Genomic DNA, 18,776 nt, shown 5'->3' with positions numbered 1-18,776 from the left:
TCTGAAGAAGGAAGCATGTTTAAAGAGCTGTTCTTCTCTTGGATTTTGAAATGGATAACTTTGGCCAAGCTGTTATTTTGTGCAAAAATTCTCAGTGGTAATAATTCATTTTTGTTTGTAGAGGTGTCTTTGAGGATTTCTCTGAAGTTCATCATTTGTTTGAATAATTTGCTTTGCAGAAAGCGTTTTTGTTAGGGAAACCATTTTTAATCTCAACAGGAAATAAAGCCAGGCAGGAATTTAGCTTTAAATCTGTGGAAATTCGTTCTGTTTAACAGAAAGCATCACAGTGCATAACAGTGCACAAGTCTGGCTTTTTCCATGTTTGCAACTGTAACTGTGTACTAGCAGGAATTTAGTATTTTCAGGCTAAATGGAGAAAAAAAAAGGTATAGAAGTAACTTCAGGGATATGAGCAGTGTTACGGTGTTTTACTCATAGCCATCTATTGCTGTCTTCTCTTGTGTAGTTCATCTGCATGGCTGGATGGTTTCTGTGAACATTTCCACTGTTTGTTTGCTTTTTTTTAATGAACCCCTTTTCTCTATTTTGCATCAAAATGTGCCAAGCTCTCCTGCCCATTTCACTGGCTTCTCTCTCGGGGGCCAGCTATTGCTTAACCTGGATACAGACCTCTAAGTGGAAAATTACAGAACGTACAGGAGGATTTTTGTCTAAGGAATCAATCTTCATGAAGAAACTTGAGAAATTCAAATTAGGTTTTGAATTGGTTAAACTTCTTGCTTTATGAGCTTCGGAGTAGTACGTTCATTTTGTAGGATGTACCGATAGGTTTCAGGTCATGGCAGTAGCTCAAGATTGTAAACTTCAGTTCAATTCTCAGTTGGAAAGATGATACAGTGAGATGATAAAATATGCATTGGGAGTAAAATCCCAGGGGCTGAGTTCTTTTCCTTTCCTTGCAAGGCTATTTGAAAGGGTTTTTGTGGAGCAGAGAAATGCTGTATATTTACTGTACTGTTTGCAGATGCCATTCTGTTGTGCTGCTTGGAGCCCAGGTCTGAGGAAGATGCGGTTTCTAGCTTTGCTCTCACTGGTGTCACACAAGATTTCCACATCATTAGACAGAACATCATAAAAATAGTTTTGATATTCTCTCCTTGTGTGTTGTTTTTTTTTTGCAAAGTCTTATTTAGGTCTTTTTTTTCCCTTTTGAGTCTTCACTGCTCACGCTCCTTTCATATTTTTTTCCATATTCTTTCTTATCCTAGAAATAGTCCCCACTGTTTAACAGAGTGTTGGAGGAGCTCTGGATTTGAGCATCCTTAGAAATCTAATCAAATGAAGGTGGTATCTCCTTAGACAACTGTCCAAAATTTTCCTCAGCATCTGTGTTTTTATAAACTTTCCAAGACGAGATAATACAGTTTCAAAGTCTGGAAAATGAATCTAAAGCAGATTTGTCACAAAGCCACAGGTAGGTAATAGCATTAGAATTAATTTCAGAAAGGGTTTCCAGGTTTATATTACTCTGCACATTTATTTCATCAAGCTTATAGGACAGAAGCTATAAAAGAGCATGAAGAAAACGAGGAGTGCTGGACTTGAAAGACCAGATGAGTAAATTCTTATAACTGCTGTGATTAAGTCCCACTGGGCAGTTCTCAATGCCTTGTGTTTCAGGGGTCAATAACTACATACTTCATAACTTTATGATTCTCTGCCCAGTCAACTGATGATCTTTTAAACTAGACTCATTTTTTATCAGTGCAGAAAAATTAGTAAAAAAAATGCGATAGATAAGATTATATCAGTAGCATTTGAATTGGATTTCTTTCTTTGCATAAGAAATTATTACGCAGTTTGCTGTAGATGCTTTGAGTCCATTAGGAAAAACAAAAAAGGCACTTTAGTGATCTGAAATGTGCAGTGATAAATGCATAAAGAAGTACTTAAAACTGCAGGCAAGAGTGTCACTTAGTGCCTGAGATTGTAATCTTAGATTATTTGGAGTCTACTCTTAGCTTAGTCTATTTAAGTCTTTTATCCCAGTAATCATCTAATTATAATTATCAGATTGTCCTCTTATTCATTGTTAACTATGATACCCCTATATACATTTTCTTGCACTGTATGATTTGTTCTGCTAAAAATGTTCTTAATAATATATGGGAACATAAAAAAGAAGCCTGCAACTCCTGCAAGGATTATTATTACATCAAGGGATTCCTTTAGGCACTTCTCATTCTTTATGGGTTCATCCATACACTTGCATATAAATCAGCTGCCTACTTAGTATTCACAGCAAAAAGGGAAACTCAAAGAAAATAGACAAAGCAGAGCTTACATTTGTCATACCAGCTGTTACACATACTGAGCATCAGCTGGTGGTTTGGATGAGATGACCTCCATCAGTCCAGCGGTAGATGGAGGACATGGTGAGGAGGGGGTACCAAAGGCTGAAGCGGTGTGTGCAGTGGGAACCCAAACAGGCTCGTGGGGCTGACAGGGACAACGCTTGGTTTGACTCATTGGAATCCATGGGCAGCATTCAGACTGGGGTGTGTTTCACTCCTGGATTGGTTATAATGGAAATGTTTGCACAGAGGTATAAATCCAGAGAGTTGTTGATGTTTTGCAGTGTATATTCTGCAGCGGTGATCTTCATCTTTCTCTAACATTAGCTGCAGTGAGAAAAAAGGACTTAAAAGATTTCAGCAGAAGTGCAGTGTGGACAAAGAGTTGAGACTAGAAAACCAGCTGAAACTATGAAGGCATTGGGCAGCTGGGGAGCAGTTGCTTCGCTGTTTTTAACTGTTTCTTCATTGACATGAATCCACAGGAGGTTGCCATCATGTGTCTGAGAGGTCGCCTTTCTTTCCTAAACACTTCCTCTCTTGCTTGCTTGCCCAGAGCAGCAGGGGCTGGTGGAGTCTGCAGGGGAACTCAAGTCCCACCTGAGACTCCAGAGCTCGTTAGAGGTAGGCCAGGAATTACGCCCAGGACAGCAGGAGGAGAGCTGCTTGCATTCTCCTCTGGAGAAGTTGGAAGGAGTGAAAATAACACACTCTGACCAAAGCCTTTCCATGATTTAGATTTAGAATTATAGAACCATAGAATGGCCTGGGTTAAAAAGGACCTCAAAGATCATCTCATTTCAACCCCCCTGCTGAGTGCAGGGTCGCCAACCACTAGACCAGGCTGCCCAGAGCCACATCCAGCCTGGCCTTGAATGCCTCTAGGGACGGGGCATCCACAACTTCCTTGGGCAACCTGAATTTAGATTAGATCTTAAGAATAAATGTTTACTCTGAGGTGTGGTAAAGCACTGGGACGGGTTGTTCGGAGAAGCTATGGATTCCTCATCTTTGGCAGAGCTGAAGGCCATGCTAGATGGGGCTTTGGGTGACTTGGTCTGTAGTGTGTGGCCCTTTGCAGGCGTTGAAACTGGGTGATCATTAAGGTCCCTTCCAACTCAAGCCATTCTGTGATTCTATGGTCACAGAATCATAGAATGAATCACAGAGTCACAGAATGGCTTGGAAGGGACCTCAAAACCCAGCCAGTCCCAACAACTACATCAGGCTGCCCCTCCATCCAGCCTGGCCCCAGGGATGGGGCACCCACACTTCTCTGGGCAACCTGTACCAGGGCCTCACTGCCTTCTGAGTAAAGAATTTCTCCCTAACATTTAATTTAAGTCTCCTCTCTTTTAGTTTAAGACCGTTCTCAATTGTTCTGTTACTGTCAGGTCATGATGGATAGATGATGATGCATAGAAGTATATCAAACTATACCCAAGTATACCCAAAATTTATTTTCTTACAAGATAATCTTATGTGCTCACGAAAGAAGAAAAAGTCTGTTTTTGATTTGCAATCTGATGATTATTTTTGGCTGCTGGAGATGAGATCCATTTCAAGCCCATCCTCTGGTGGGATAGGCTGGAGTTTGGTGGGCTAAGCTCTTGCCAAGGCAGGAGTCACTTTTTAATAAGTCTCAAAATCAATGCAGTGCCACTGCTTGTTACAGGATTTTGAGTGAAAAATGTGTTGTTCTGCCGTCTGCCCAGCGGCACGGAGCCCGTGATGTGTCCCTAAGCAGCGCCCTTGATTTTGGTTCGGCGGCGGCCACGTCTCTGCCGTCAGCATTAGCTGGGATCAAGCTGCAGTTTTACTCGGGCCAATCGGTAGCATGTTGCTTTACAGCTCTCCCAGGGCCTAGGCCTTCACTAAGAAATACTGTTTCAGTCTGGAGCCTGAACCTAATTCTGGGGGTATTGCTCATAACTCTTGAGGTCTTTCTGTATAAGAACTAGAATAAAAAAAACAGTGCTTTTGAAAATCACGTTAGCTGGCGTGGTCTGCAATACCAATGGGCCCCACGCGCAGAGTTGTGGTTTCACAGAGTGAGGATTGCGTTCCCTGTGCTGCAACGCTGCTGCCGTGCACCAGGGCCATGGGGCCACGCTGTCCCCAGCAGAGGGGCTCCTGGCAGGGTCCTGGAGGAGCCCACATGGCTGATTGTGTTCCACGTGGCCCATTGTGAGCAACGTGCCCCAGGGAAGGGATGTTCAGTGGGTGCCAGGGCCAAGGAGGCAGCGAGCACCTCTGCAGAGGGACTCGTGGAATTGCTTTCTCCAGCACGGGTGGGTTACAGCAGTGATGCAAAGGCAAATGAAATGGCAATAGGTGAAGTATGACAGCAGAGTTTAAACAGTCATTTTACATTGTTACCTGTGGTATTTCCTACAGAAGTTTGCTCTCAGAGTCAAACAGTCAATTAACTTAAACAGTCTATAATTCAGTTTAAATTAGGGGAGTTAATGTTGATTCTCCCTCAGCTAGCACATTATTACTCTCTTAGAATGGGAGTGTTATTCCTCCAAGAGCTTACATTATGTTACTTCTCATTGCAGATGTTAAATAAGCAAGTTGCTGCTGTCAGGTGACTCAGCTCCATGCTAAATGCAACGATGTCAGCATGAAGGAACTGTTTGGAAATCAGTATTTGAAAGTGCTGGCACGGCCCCCTGTTGCCTATTTACATCTTGTTTGTGCTGCTTATGGCCCAATTAGGTCTCTTATTCCTTCGAAGTAAAGCGTCTTTGGTTGCATCTCATAGCTCATCATAGTGATGACCATTTGATTTCAATGACAAAGAGTTAGGCAGGAAGCAATCCCTTTCACAGCGTTGCAAGGACTCAAATCTTGTTTGTTGGTTTTATAAGAGTATTTTCTGTTTGAAAAAAACCACATTCCTGTATCTTACTTTGCTTCTTCACAGTATAAATATGTATATATATATATACCTATTTTCATCTTCTTTAATTGATTCTTACGGCATTCTGGACATGTAGTATAACATGCTCTGTTTCTGGAGAACGGAGACAAATGTTTTTAAACCCGATCCTTCTCTGTAACTGGAAGAAAAAGCAAACAAATGGGAGCAATTCCGTGTTGGAAGCAGAAGGAACAGCTTGTTTCTGTGTTGCAGATGTGCCTTTTACATAAGGTTTCTGTTTCCCCTGAGGTACACGTGAGCCAAGGAGTCTGACCGAAATAGGTTTGAACGTGAGCTAGCAGTCTCTGTCACTGTCAGAAAGTAAAGGCGTGCTTTAGGAAGGGGAGGGTTCACAATTAACAGCTGAAGTGTAAATGTGAGCTCTGCACAGCAGTTCTTAATTAAATGTGAAATCAAGGGAAACTTTATTTTGTGTCTCAAAGTTTCTAGGCGGAAACGTGGCAGAATGAGCTTCACGAGGCAAATAATGATTTTCTAAGTTCTATGTTAATGGTAGAGGGAAAATGTGCTGATATTTATGGCTGCAGTGGGTAAAAGGAAGCATCTATTGGCACTTGGAGTGTACCAATTCCACACTGGCAAGTTTTGTCGTGCTAATTTCTGAAAATGTTGCCCTGATGAGCATTACATGTCCTACTTAATATATTCCTTGGTAGCTTATAATATAAATGAACATGTGCTAAATTTATCCTACTTTCTAATGGAAATTGTAAATTCAATTATAATAATTATCTACCTATCTCTGTTATTTCTTTCTGCCTAATTTGCTTGCAGAATCTAAGCTCTTGTAGACTTTGTGCTTGTTATTTATAGCATATATGTTTAGCTTACTCTCATTGTATTTGCTTTCTATGTATTCTTCAGAAGCAGGTTCTCAGGGATAATTTGATTGTTCTGTGATCAATAAGAACTCATTTGTTTGAGAAATGCCCGTGATCTAATTGAATTGAGAATTATTGCCAATATACTCTTAGTTAAATTCAAAATGGATTCTCACAAATGATGCTATCAGCAAAGTTAGTTCTTTCTGGTGATAAATAAGAAAGTAAAAAAGAGGGCTGAAGATATTTGTATGTTTTGTGATATATTTTAGAGGGGCATCTGGTTTATTTGGTTCTGAAATTACTGTCTTCTCTGCAGGGAGTTCTTGCATGTTGCGTGCTGATGTTTTGCAGACGATCAGTATTGGCATGCAGCTTGCTCAGAACCAGTGCCCGCATGCATGGTTCCAACAGAGCACTTCTTTAAGGATTTTGAAATGTGCAGATCACAATTAAATGTATGAGGCTAAATAGCATGAACAGTCAGACTCAAAAAGAGCATCTCAGTAGGAGTTAGCTTCTTAACATACCGGATTATGAAGAATATTTGTTCAGGTAGAGGAAACATTTCATGGTCTGACCATGGTGAGACCAGCAAAGAGCAAAAAGAGTTCAGTATTTCCTTTATTGAAATAAAATTCTTATTTTGTCTGATTTTCATGTTAGTCTGTTTACTTGCGTTTCCGTCTCAGAGAGCACTGTGCCCTCTCCTCACTGCAAGTCAGAAGTAAATTGTGTATGTCTTCGAGTCTGCTCTTCAAAACCCTTACTCAGCAGGGCTTTCCTTCGCTGCACCGTGCCCTTTTGAGGCTCAGACCTTCTTTTAATAATCTGGTTGTTTCTTCAAAAGAGAGAGTGTCAACTTTAGCTGGACTGTGAATTTTAAAGTCTTCGTTGCCAAATGGATAAATTCCTGTCTTTGTTGGTGGGTAGGAGGCTTCCCTTCATCGACAGGGCACCTAAACGAGCAGATTCTTCTGTTGTTTTTATCCTTTGGGACAGCACGTGCAACGTGCCAGGTAGCAGGTGACATGCAGAGAGCATCTTGCTCTTGGTCATGATTTCATCATTCAGTAACAGATGGAAGTGGATTGCTTTCTCTGCTGATGAGTGAGCATTTTGTATTCAGGGGTGAAGGTGAGAGCATGCACCCTGTTGCATTGGCTGTGCTGCTGCTGTAGAGGCCCCAGAAATAGAGAGAAAGACAGTCTGCATGTCGATGTGCTCTGTGCCTGCACCCTGATGTGCTCCGTGCTGCTCTTGTGGGCAGTGGCAACAGGGAAGGAAAGAGTTTGGGCACGATTGCCCTACAGCAGTTCATGATCCCTGTTTGACAGAAGAATAAGGAGAACTGCAAAAAAAACTGGAAAACATTTCCTTTCTGTTAGGATATGGGAAAAATATTCCAACAAAAGTCCAGTTGTCTTGGCTGCCAGTATGCAGTCTTCTTTCTATTTAGCCTATAACTATCTGGCAGTAGCTCTTGATTTGTAACTTCATGCTGTCTCATAAGATGACTTTGAAGAGGGCATTCATTTACCTTAAAGATACTTCTTTCCTTTCTCTTTGCACTTTTGTGACGACTCGCAGTCAGTACAGGGCAGGAGCATTGTGAGACTCTCTGTGCTTATTCTGCCTCACTGCAGAGAAAAGACAGAGATGTCCTGGCATCACCTGGGATAGCAGCTCTGGGTATCTTCTGAAGGAACGAGCCCTTTTCTTGTGCACTTTGACATGGCTTATCCATTGCTCGTACACCAGTTTCTTCCTGTGAGTTGGGTATCATCAACTATTTTGCCCAAGACATTAAATGCAGTTGAAATAGGAGTGTGAAAGCCTGTGAGCAAATTGCAACGTTCTCAAGCTTTTTCTGAAAAAAGATTTTTTCTTGTCATCTATGTAACCGAATTTTATGAAAAAAGTCTTAATTTCCATAAAGTTTTATTCTTATTTGTTCGATTAGTCGGTGAGTCTTACTGAGGGTGCCCTTGTTCTGTTGTATAATATATGAAGTGATTTTAAATATGTTTGTATTTGAACGGTCTGGTTTTCTATTTTGAACACTTTAAATATGACGATGCAATAGCAAATTGCAAATTACTTGTCTGTTTAAATGAGATGTTTTTAAGAATGAGTTGGGTTCTAAATGTGTAAAAATAATGGAAAAATAATGAAGCTGTTTCTTCACCATAACTTGTAAGCTCTGTGGTGCATAGGGGCCGAGGACAATCAAGGCAGACCAAGAAATCAATATTCTATCATGATATTAAGTGGGGATTTATAAACTTCTGCAATGCTTTCAAGAGATTTTTCCTGAAATACTGAGCTAATTAATCATGAACCCTTGAGAGATTTTTCATTGTCAAAAGTAAAAGGTAGATTTTAAGCTAATGGCCAAACACATTCGGTATTCATAGCAGCAAGTTCTGAGAAGTTTTCACAAAATCAGAGGGTCGCAGATTTACACACACAGTTTTGTATGAACCAAGAAACGTCTCTGAAATCTGCTGGTTGATAATGTGGTCTGTTCAAAATTGTTTTCTTCCAGCACCTGCCACCTCCGCTGCCCAGCAAGACCCCCCCGCCTCCGCCTCCAAAGACAACTCGGAAGCAGACATCTGTCGACTCGGGGATTGTCCAGTGAAGAAAGTAGCATTTTTTCCAAAGATAAAGCTGTAACAATTCATTTCCCTAAGTATTTTAAGGTATATAACGTTTACCTCGTTCAGGCATGCGGTATCTAACGTTTAGTGCAATGACTCTCACTCGGTAAGAATCTGCTTCTAGCAGTGTTTCGGAAGCACCACTACATTAACCCCCTTCCTGGGGAAATTTCCTCCCGTAACTTGAAAGGAATCTGCATTTCTACTTGAGCCCAGGAGGCATTCAGCAACTGACAGCACCCTCTTCCTAAACCTCCCTTGTTCTTATTCTGCATAACTTCAGGCACGCAGGTAGCTGTGGAGATTAAGGTAGGAGTTGAATATTTTGTACCTAAGGCATTTAGGTAGCCGTGGAGTTTTAAATGAACTGAGTATTTTGTACCTAATCTCAGTGTATATAGGAATCAGTGACAATATTCACAGTGAATTTAATGCACGTTGGATTAGGCTTTGTGATAATGAGAAGCTGCGGTAGGATTTCCCCGAATAACAGTTATCTCCAGGCCCTGAAATCAGACACAGCTTATTTGTGTCATATGTCTTCTCTTCACTTCTTTCGTGTTATAAATAAGCCGAGAGCTGATGGCCTTTTTAAATCCAGTCGTTTACATTTTCATTCAGTTGGCTGTTCTTTGTATTATCAGCTGGTAAACCAAGACAGCCTCTTAGCCATGGATGGGCACGAGCACATAGGAAAAGAAACAAAATACACAGATAGATTCGTGGTCATTCTAAACCTCAGTACAAGAATGAGAAGGGCTTGTTTTTTTTCATTTGAATGTGTAATATTTCATGTGGATTAGGATGAACTGGATGGAATCACTTTGTCCTTGTGCCATCATTCTGTACAGAATGTGTATATATGATGGTTTTTAGAATGTTTTAATTTTTATGCTGCCTGCTTTTCATGTAATAATGAATTAATGTACCTACAAAAAATGCCTTACATATTTTTAATTTCTTAATTGCTGAAAGTGTAAAAAAAAAATGCTAATTTTTTTCCAGTTATTGGCCTCTGAAACATATTGGACAATGATGGGGAGGGGTGTTGGGAGGGAAGAAGGAAACTAACTTTATACTCTAGCGTTTTTTTTATTGTCATCACACTTTTGTTTTTTACTATCTACAATCTTTATACTCTTACAGTAGATTGTTTTTAAATATACCACTGACTCAGAAAAATAAAATACTATTTTAAAAATTTGTCTTAAGATAATGAATGCATTTCCTTGGTGCTTTCCATTCTTCCTGCAGAATTTTACTATTGTGCTCGGTGCAGGGCTACTTAAATGCTACCTTCTGGTTTTTTTGTAGGTTAACAGGCAGAAGCATGCTTTACACAGCAGCAAAACAATGATGTTGTAAAGGCAGAATGGTTGTGCTTTCATAAAGAGTGGCTCAAATAGTTAATTATGTACTCATAATTTTGCTTGTAAACATCATGGAACTTTGGGTCAAACAAACACGTTTCTTGCAACGAGAGAGCTATCAGAATTTACTGCTGCAGATTGTACTACACTTTCCTACTTGTTTTGGTGCTGGTATAATCTCCTTTCAAGAGAAACAAACTGAGAAGGATTCTTGCTGTCGATGATCAATGGTGTACTACAACATTAATTCTGTAAGTCATTAATTTAATTGAAAATTGCTTTAAATGCTGATATTGTTACTGTGCTGAAGACTGTGTTGGGATGCTGGTGAGTTTTCCTCTTTTCTGTTCCACTTACATCCTGAAGTCAGCAAGAGATTTTTCGCATGGACCTTTAATTGGATGGTTATGAGCTGTGTTTCTGATGATGTGTTTTCACACATCTTTAACAAATTCCTGTGCTCATGCAACTGTTATAGTTTGGCCCCGCAGCACTTCTCGAACACGAACTGCAGTTTTAAATTGGTCTTGTACACGAACTTTAGATCTCGTACGTATCTATGTTTTACAAATATACAAGCTGAGATTAGGGGGTTGAAAATCAGACTCTCAGATTCACTTTCAGGCCCAAATTGTTACCATTTTTTTAATCTAACAGCTTCTAGGCTTCTACTCGTATAAAACCCAGCCAGAACGAATCATTACCCTCCTCAAAGTGTTGTAAAAACGCACTTCAGCAAATCCAGAAACTAATTCAGTTACAGTCTCTAAGCAATGAACAATCCTGCGAAGGCTGTTATTTTTCCTACAGTATATTGTCTTCCTTTATACTCCAGTGGTGTTACAGCAGAACATCCAAATGCAGCATGAATTTCTTGTGACACTGCAGCAAAGCTCAGCTCGTGTAGAAGAGCTCAATATGAGAAAATACAGGAAAATAAGATTATGTAATTTTACCCAAAGTATTTTTTCTCCTGCTCTCTTTGCCATACTCACGTATTCATGTATTCACAGGATTTGAGGTGTGTTTGTCCAAGGAACTGCCTAAGGTTGGTTGCAGTCGTGGTGAGGACAGGAGGTGTCAAGTTTCTAAGTAATTGGAGAAAACAGATTTTAATGGCCAGTGGTTTTTCCTTCTTGAAAGTTGACCTGTAGTTACTTACTGAAAGTTAACTTACAGTCCCTTAATAACACTGGGAAGCCTCTAATTCTCATTCTCTAATTCTTAGCTTATGACTGAGAGGATAATTTCTACAGGCGTATGTGTCAATTCTCATCAGTCCCATGCAGTACCACAAAAGCTTTGCTGGGAGGCAGTTGTTTGTTTTTTAATCAAATTTATTTTCAGCGGGAAGCTCAGTGCAAAGGTCAGTTCTTAAGCCACTTTCTCTAATTGACATTTTTGATTCCTGAAGATGTCTCTGGTGATACCACAAATTTCTTACTGCAAAATGTCCTTAAATTCGGTTTTGTCTTAATGTCTTATTCTTCACTGTTGATATCTGTGGTATGTGTCTTTGTTTGCAGAGAAAAGTGATGGAAAGTGAATATGGGTAAATAAGACTAAAGATTGTCCTTCTTCTCTTCCTGAAGGTATCAAGTTGGATAGCTCATGTTGGGGAGGAGCAGGATTGTCTCCAAACCTGAGTCAGGTGTTGTTTCTCTGTTACACATTTGTGTGAATGTGTATGTGTGCATATGTACATACACACACGTATGTCCAAACACACATTTTTTTTATTGTAAAATGGCTTACTTCATAGACTAGTTGAGGTGTCCAACTTCTCACTTCCAGACATGTCTCCTGTTAGTTGCTGTGACCTTCCTGGGGACCATCCCATGCAAGAAGCCAATGTAATGTTGATGCCAGTTGTCCCATGAAGGGTGCTTGCAATGACTTCTTCTTAGTAAGGTTCCTTTGGCTAAACTGTTGCTCCTCGTATGGATATTGGACATAAACAGGTGAAGTAAGCAAAGTAATTTCTTGGGTAGGTTACAGCTTGTTTTAAATGTAAGTGTACATAGACTAGTTTTGGTATCTAACAGGAGTCATCCTATTTGTTCGATCTGGGAATTGCCATACTGCATTCGACTTTGGAATATCTTTTGGAGCCGTTTTGAAAAAGTATTTTATCCTCAATCTGAAGGCAGAGGAAGGTGCAGCAGAAATGTTTTTTTCCAGATCTGTGATGTTAGGCGTGTGCCTGCAGTGTGTCAGAGATGAGGGTGATGGTGGATGCAGTCTTTGTGTCCAGCTGTTGGCAGCATGTGCTGCAGGGCTGCAGGCTGCCCTTTCCCCTGCTGCCTTTCAGCTGCATTGCCCTGTCCAGCTTCTCAATGCCTCCCCATCATGAGTCTCTTGGTTAAGTTGTGTGTACTCTTGCAATAAAAAATGTGTGATATTTTTAAGTAAATGCAGAACATCTTTCTGGCTGTTTGCTTACTGTTAATGTGTCCTTTGAGATACTGCATTGATAAATTACCTGCATTTTGCTCAACTTATTTAAATTCAGTGAAAAGCACTCACTTACATGCAGGCTCAGCCATGAAAGTCACCACACTTCAGCCCCGCTCACCTCTCTGCTGTGATTGCTCACCACCCTCCGCACAAACCAAATAAGGCATTTTTCAATTTTTCCACCCTGCTTTGTGATGAAGCAATAAATTGTAGTACATGCAGTATATGTCTGTGCAAAAAGGGCTAAGTACGTGCAGGTGTGAGGTGGAACACCAAAACGCTCAGGGTTTTCCTGTATCTCTGGCTTTCAGCATTAATGCGGTTATGGGAACTGTGAGGTCGAGCTACTCCGATATTTCAATTTCCTTTCATTCTGCTTTTGTACTTTTCACGGATGTAAACTGAATTTCAGGCTTGCAATTGCCCTATTCTTGGTGATGCAGAGATGCGTGGCTTGGTATAAATACTTGTTTCTTGTATGGGAACTGACCAGCTGCTGACAGGGGGGCTATTTGTAGGGTTTGTAATTTCCCCTGGTTTTGTCATATGTATTCTGCCGACAAGAATAATTACTGTAAATTAGGTTTCTCTATCAAACAACAGATTCATTTATTTATTTATTTCCAGTCTGACAGTACCGTATTCTAACAATCTAATGCAAAGTTGCTGAATCATATAGCTAATTTCACATTGGAACGAGCTGGTTTTGAACCAGTGCATTGCGAGGACGCATGCTGACGCCCCTGTGTGATTGGGGGCTCTGCTCGGCCCCATTTTGCATTGAGCCTTCACGCCATCCTGGTGCAGCTACGTGGTGATGGATGGTTTTCAAAATCCAAGCTGACCATCCAAGATTTATTGCCACCCAAACTCCCAGTCTGCCATCCCAGACTTGCAGAGATTTTATGGGTGGTGAAACGTTGCTATTTTGGGTTGAATCCGTGTTGTTTGGGCCACTCACTCAGTTTTTCACTTCACAGTTTGGCACTTACATTGTTGAACTTAAATATTTGCTGCCCAAACTGTATTGCAGAGCTGCGGAACAGAAATGGAGGGATGTTGAGCATAGCATATTAATGTTTCAGACTCAGTGGTGAAGCTTCACTTTCCTTACCAACAGGTTACTTTTCATTTGCATAATTTGCTAATTATTTTTATGAGCTTCCTCTGAGTTGGAGCCCGGGGCGGATTTCAATAAGCCGCCCATATCAGCACTTTTTCCAGACCTTTAGCCTCCTTGATGGACACTATTTCATGGAGTCATAGGATGGCTTGGGTTGGAAGGGATCTCAAAGATCACCCAGTTCCAACCCAGCCGCAGGCAAGGCTGCCAACCACTAAATCAGGCACTGGCTCAGGCTGCCCAGGGCCCCATCCAGCCTGGCCTTGATGTTTCCATGAGGTTTTTCAGGTGTTTTTTCTTCTTCAAGTGCAAGAAACTCAAATTGTGTTGGAATTCTCTTTTTCGAATGAGTCTTATCGAATGCCTCTGAAAAAGCTTTGGGGGCAGCAGCTGCTTGGTCTCCAAAGGTCATGAGTATCCCCTGAGCCTCACCTGTCACGGCTGAAGTGCCTTTGCCATGAGCAGCGCCCGGTTCCTCGCATTGCGCCATATAGCAAAGCTCGGGGCCTCTGACTGCACTCGTAATTAATTATATCACCCAGAATAAGCATCATCACTCTCATACACATTTCCAGACCAGGAGGTCTGGCTGCTTAACAGATGCTTGAAAAGATGCTTGTTGTGCTATTATTGAGAGCTGTGGCCTCCTGCCAGTTTCCATCAGAGGGAAACAGAGGGCGTCATCGGCGTTTGAGGGAGCCTTTCACAGAGGGAGAGCACAGACAAAATCAAATGTGACACTGTTTTCCTATAGATAAGGCATTTCTGTGCGTGCTCCTGTTGTTTGCTGCTCTTCCAAGTTCTGTGTTTATTCTCTGTGTTGATTTTCCTATGGCTGTGCTTTTGCTCCCTCAGCGCTGTAATCCCAATTTAAACCGACTTTTCTTTCTCCATCATTCCTACAAACAATGATGGATCACTGCAGCGGTGGTGGAGAACCAGGGAAAAGCAACTACGAAAACGCCTCAACTAAAAAAAAAAAAAAGTACGTAGCAGAATATTAAACAGCCTATGGAAATTAATAGGTATCCAGACACCATTTTAGAACAGTTTGACACGCACGCTGTGTTGAATCAAAAATGACTAATGTAGAAATGTAACAATTTGCAAGGTAAAGAAACCCCACCAGCCTCGGTCTCGGCAAAACACTTTTTAGATTAGCATAAATTATGCAATTTACGATGCTTATTAACATTTAATTTACCATTATGAACGTTGGTTTGGGAAGTGCGTTCTTGTGGGGAGAGAAGTCATTGCGGAATACAGAGAGTTCACTTGAGCTGTAATTACTGTTTCTCTGAAAATTACATGTATTTTCCTGAATTGTGCTCACATGCTCAGAATCTCAGAGGGAAAAAAACCCGACCTCAACCACAGATTAAAAAAATTGAGATGAAGAAATGCGTTCTTGCATGAGGTGGGAGAGCTTTCCTCTCCCTGCTAGCGTCACAAGGAGACCTGTCCTTTTTATACCTGTGTTGAGATCTGCCTGTCAGCAGTGTCTTAGTGTGCTGGCTATAAACTTCTGTCCATGAATTTATCACTCTGTACAGCTGGAAAATGTATTTGTTGGCATTGTTCTTCTCTGTAGCACGTTATGGTTAACTCATTCCTTAGAGGAAAATGACAGTAAAAAGCTAGAAATAGGTGTTTTTGGGGTTTTTTTTTTTTTTTTTTTTTTTTTAGAGATCAACCTGCGTGTTGAATTGCTGACTGTAAAGAGGTGAGCAGAGGGCTGTGCGGGGCTTGTGCCAGACTTTCCATGTCACACACAGTACCCGACACAGGCAGCCAAGAGCATTTGTGACATACAGCTGGAATTACCCACCAAAAGGCACAGAGTGCCTCTCAGATTGAGACCAAGGCACCTGGTAGGTGTCCTCGGGATGGAGAAACCGTACCCATGCGTTGTTTCTGTATCATATTATTATTACTCCTGGTATGAGAGTGAGATTGCTTTTGTGAAGAGCTGGTAGCGTTCAGGAGATGCCACAAAACCTGTGTTTGTTCAGCCTGGACTGTAGTAATGCAGGGAGATTCCCGCATGCTGGTGAGAAATTTCCTTTGAGGAGTTGTTCACTCCAGGCAACAAAATCAGTGTTAGCCTGATGGGGAGCCCAGGCAGGAGAGATCCAAGCGTAAATAGAATTTAACTCAATGTGCATGTTGGATTGTAAGGAAAAACTGAGTTCTTTGTAGTGAGCATTGGAGAAGTTTAGATGCTGGCACAGAGCCTGAGGTCATGGGACTGAGCATCGCTGGGCAAAGCCACAGCTAGAGGCATGGGGAGCTGGGGCTGTGCAGCCAGGGGAAGGCTCAGGTGAGGCCTTTCAGTGCCTAATGGGGCCTATGGGAGGGCTGGGAGGGACACTTCATCAGGGGATGTAGTGATAGGGCAGGGGGTAATGGCTTAAAGCTGAAAGAGAGGAGATTTAGATGAGATGTTAGGAAGAATTGTTCACCACAAGGGCAGTGAGGCCCTGGCACTGCTGCCCAGAGCTATGAGTGCCCCATCCCTGCCAGTGCACACGGCCATGGCTGGGCCTTGGGCAGCCTGAGCTGGTGTGGTGTCCCAGGTCATGGCTTGGAACTGGGTGGGCTTTGATGTCCCTTCCAACTCAACTCTTCTGTGACTCCTTGCCTTCAGCAAGTGCATCCCCCTATTCTAGCAATACATTCTCATCTCAGTGCTCTGAAGATCTTCCTCATCTTCCTCTCCCTCCGAGTCGAGTGACCCCAGGTTACCATTCAGGCTGGACCCACAAGGTTCCACCTGCAGGAGCAGCACATGTGGCTACGGTTCCTGCTTGGTGCCGCTCCCTCGGCCTGGTGCTGTGGATGCTTTCTGAGAACCACAGCAGCACCAACACCAAGCATCGGGGCACAGCCAGGCGGGAGGATGCGGCTGCGCTCTGCCAGCAGGACCTGACATGCTCTCCCAGTGCAGCAGGGATGCTGTCCTCGCCTGGAGGCCATGGTAGTACCGATGCAAAGAATATTCTCTGCATGGAAGTTGTTTTCCTCTAGTGCTCCTTGTTTCTGGCTGACAACGAGCATTAGCCAAGGGTACGATCTAATTGGAAGTGACCAGTGACCGCAAAGCCCCGTGTGTGAGCAAGTGCCTGGCTTCCTCTTTTTTTTTAAAAAATACTGACGTTTACATTTAAGATGTTCTTTTTTTTCCCTCCTCTTTCTCTTTCCGCCCTCCCCCTTGATTTCTGTTAATTAACGAGGGAGCATTTTTAGAAGGGAACAGCTCCACGCTGGAGCCTTCCCCCAGTTTGGGAATTGAACCCCCAGCTTTGGGTGTAAGAGCTCTGCCAGTGGAGATGTGGGGCTGTGGGAATCTTCTGGCCTAACTGGGGGCTGAGTTTTGGGGTAACCTGGAACTGCTGGAGGTGGGGGGGGTTGTCTTGTTCTTCAAATGAACGTTGATGCTGGCACAGTATCAAATGATGCTCTTATTACACTGTGCTGATAATAATAAATCAGTACACCCACTGTGTTTTATTTTCGCAGGAAGAAAATTCAAAGGGAAAAAAGCCAAGCGCTTACCTATTTTACCAGATAATTCACCTGTAGTGGAGCTATAAAAGGAATGTCACTTGCATTTCTCTTCTCCCTTAAAACAAAACGACGGAGCAGAGGAAGGCACCTTCAGGCAAGAGCAGAGCGAGTGGAAAATCAAAGCGGAGCACAAGCTGCGAGGAGGGATGCGAGCACTCGGCAGGCCCCGTGTGCAGGGCAGCAGGGAATTGGATGCCCCATCCCAGGCTCTGGGCAGCCTGGTCTAGTGGCTGGCAACCCTGCACACAGCAGGGGGGTTGAAACTCGATGATCTTTGAGGTCCTTTTCAACCCAGGCCATTCTACGATTCCGTGAAGGGGCTGTGGAGCACCTCAGGAGCAGGCAGCAGCACGCTGCAGGTGTAGCTCTATTTCCTAGCTGCTGGATTTGCTTTTGGATGGGGAAGTCAAAGTTGGGACATACTCTTTTAGGTTACAATTTCATTTGTTTTGCAGGATTTCTGCAGAAGGGCTGTTTCTCTCCTTGATAATGGGCTGAAAAAAAGGCATCAGTGCATCATCCAAAGCGTTTAATCACCAGTACTCATCATGGTCTGTCAAGCACTCAGCCATTATGATGATGGGTCAGAAATTATCTATAAAATAATCAATGTATCATGTACTGTCATGTACTGCACTAAAAACTGTTCCTTTTTTTCACATCAAGACTGTCTTTGGCAGTTCAGTGGATTATGCATGTTATGAAATATTTTAAATACTTTCTCTACTTTCTGTCCACTTTTTCTGCTGCTGGGTAGCCCCGTCTCAACCAGCCTCCTGCCCCTCCTTGGGCTCGGCTGCTGGTGGTCCAGGGAGCCATGCTCTAGCATAGGGCAGGACAGTGCTGAAATTGCAGCTCCTTTGTAAGTAATTGTCTTCTGAATAGCAACTGTTACATGTAAATGGAGAGGGAGGGAATCCCTGGGATTACAGATATTTTCATTAGGAAATCCTATTAATGATCCCTTCCCTTTCCCTGCAGCCTTTCCTGTGGGCTTTCCTGCCCCTTCTGAATTGCACCAGGGCTCTCAGCCACCTCAGCTTTTAAATTCTCAGTGCAGATCCTTCCATCTGCCTCTGCAGCACAGGGAAGCTGGCAGTGCAGCAGCATGCGTATAAGGTGGATTTAGAAGCGTTTTCAGTGAAGTGGGTTTGATTTTATCGTTCTAGATGACCTCCACTCTCCAACACGTCGCTCTTATCAGGTGCATTGTAGCTGCTAAGAAAAATGGGACTCAACCATTCTGACAAAGGTAAGGGGACAAGTCTAGATTTTGAATATTTTGTTCCTTGCTCTATGCATTAGAGCGTTTTCCCTTTGTTCCTTTATGTAACGGGAAGTATTTGTTCGATACTATCCTGATAAAAGTGCAGTGCAAACTTCGTGTTGAAAATCAAACACTGGGGTGGATCAATCTCCCGATCTCGTTCAACTTCCAGCGCGTCAAGCTCTATTATTCTCAAAACACTTTGACAGTTGCAGGCTAAAAAGACTTCAATTACCTTTTGAA

At 42.3% G+C, this 18,776-nt stretch overlaps 1 protein-coding gene across 2 annotated transcripts in view; it reads left to right on the top strand.

Moving 5' to 3' along the window:
* DOCK1 (dedicator of cytokinesis 1) overlaps positions 1-9,928 on the top strand; it is a 279,672-nt gene extending 269,744 nt beyond the window's left edge. For both annotated transcript variants that reach the window (XM_021400439.1, XM_021400440.1), the window contains exon 52: positions 8,635-9,928. In XM_021400439.1, coding sequence (XP_021256114.1) covers positions 8,635-8,730 — 96 coding nt within the window. In that variant the 3' untranslated portion in view covers positions 8,731-9,928. The remainder of the gene's footprint in view (positions 1-8,634) is intronic.

Source organism: Numida meleagris, chromosome 5, assembly GCF_002078875.1.
Source record: "Numida meleagris isolate 19003 breed g44 Domestic line chromosome 5, NumMel1.0, whole genome shotgun sequence".
Lineage (NCBI taxonomy): Eukaryota > Metazoa > Chordata > Aves > Galliformes > Numididae > Numida > Numida meleagris.
The sequence above is the reverse complement of the archived record's forward strand: the minus strand, read 5'-3'. Positions and strand labels throughout refer to the sequence as shown.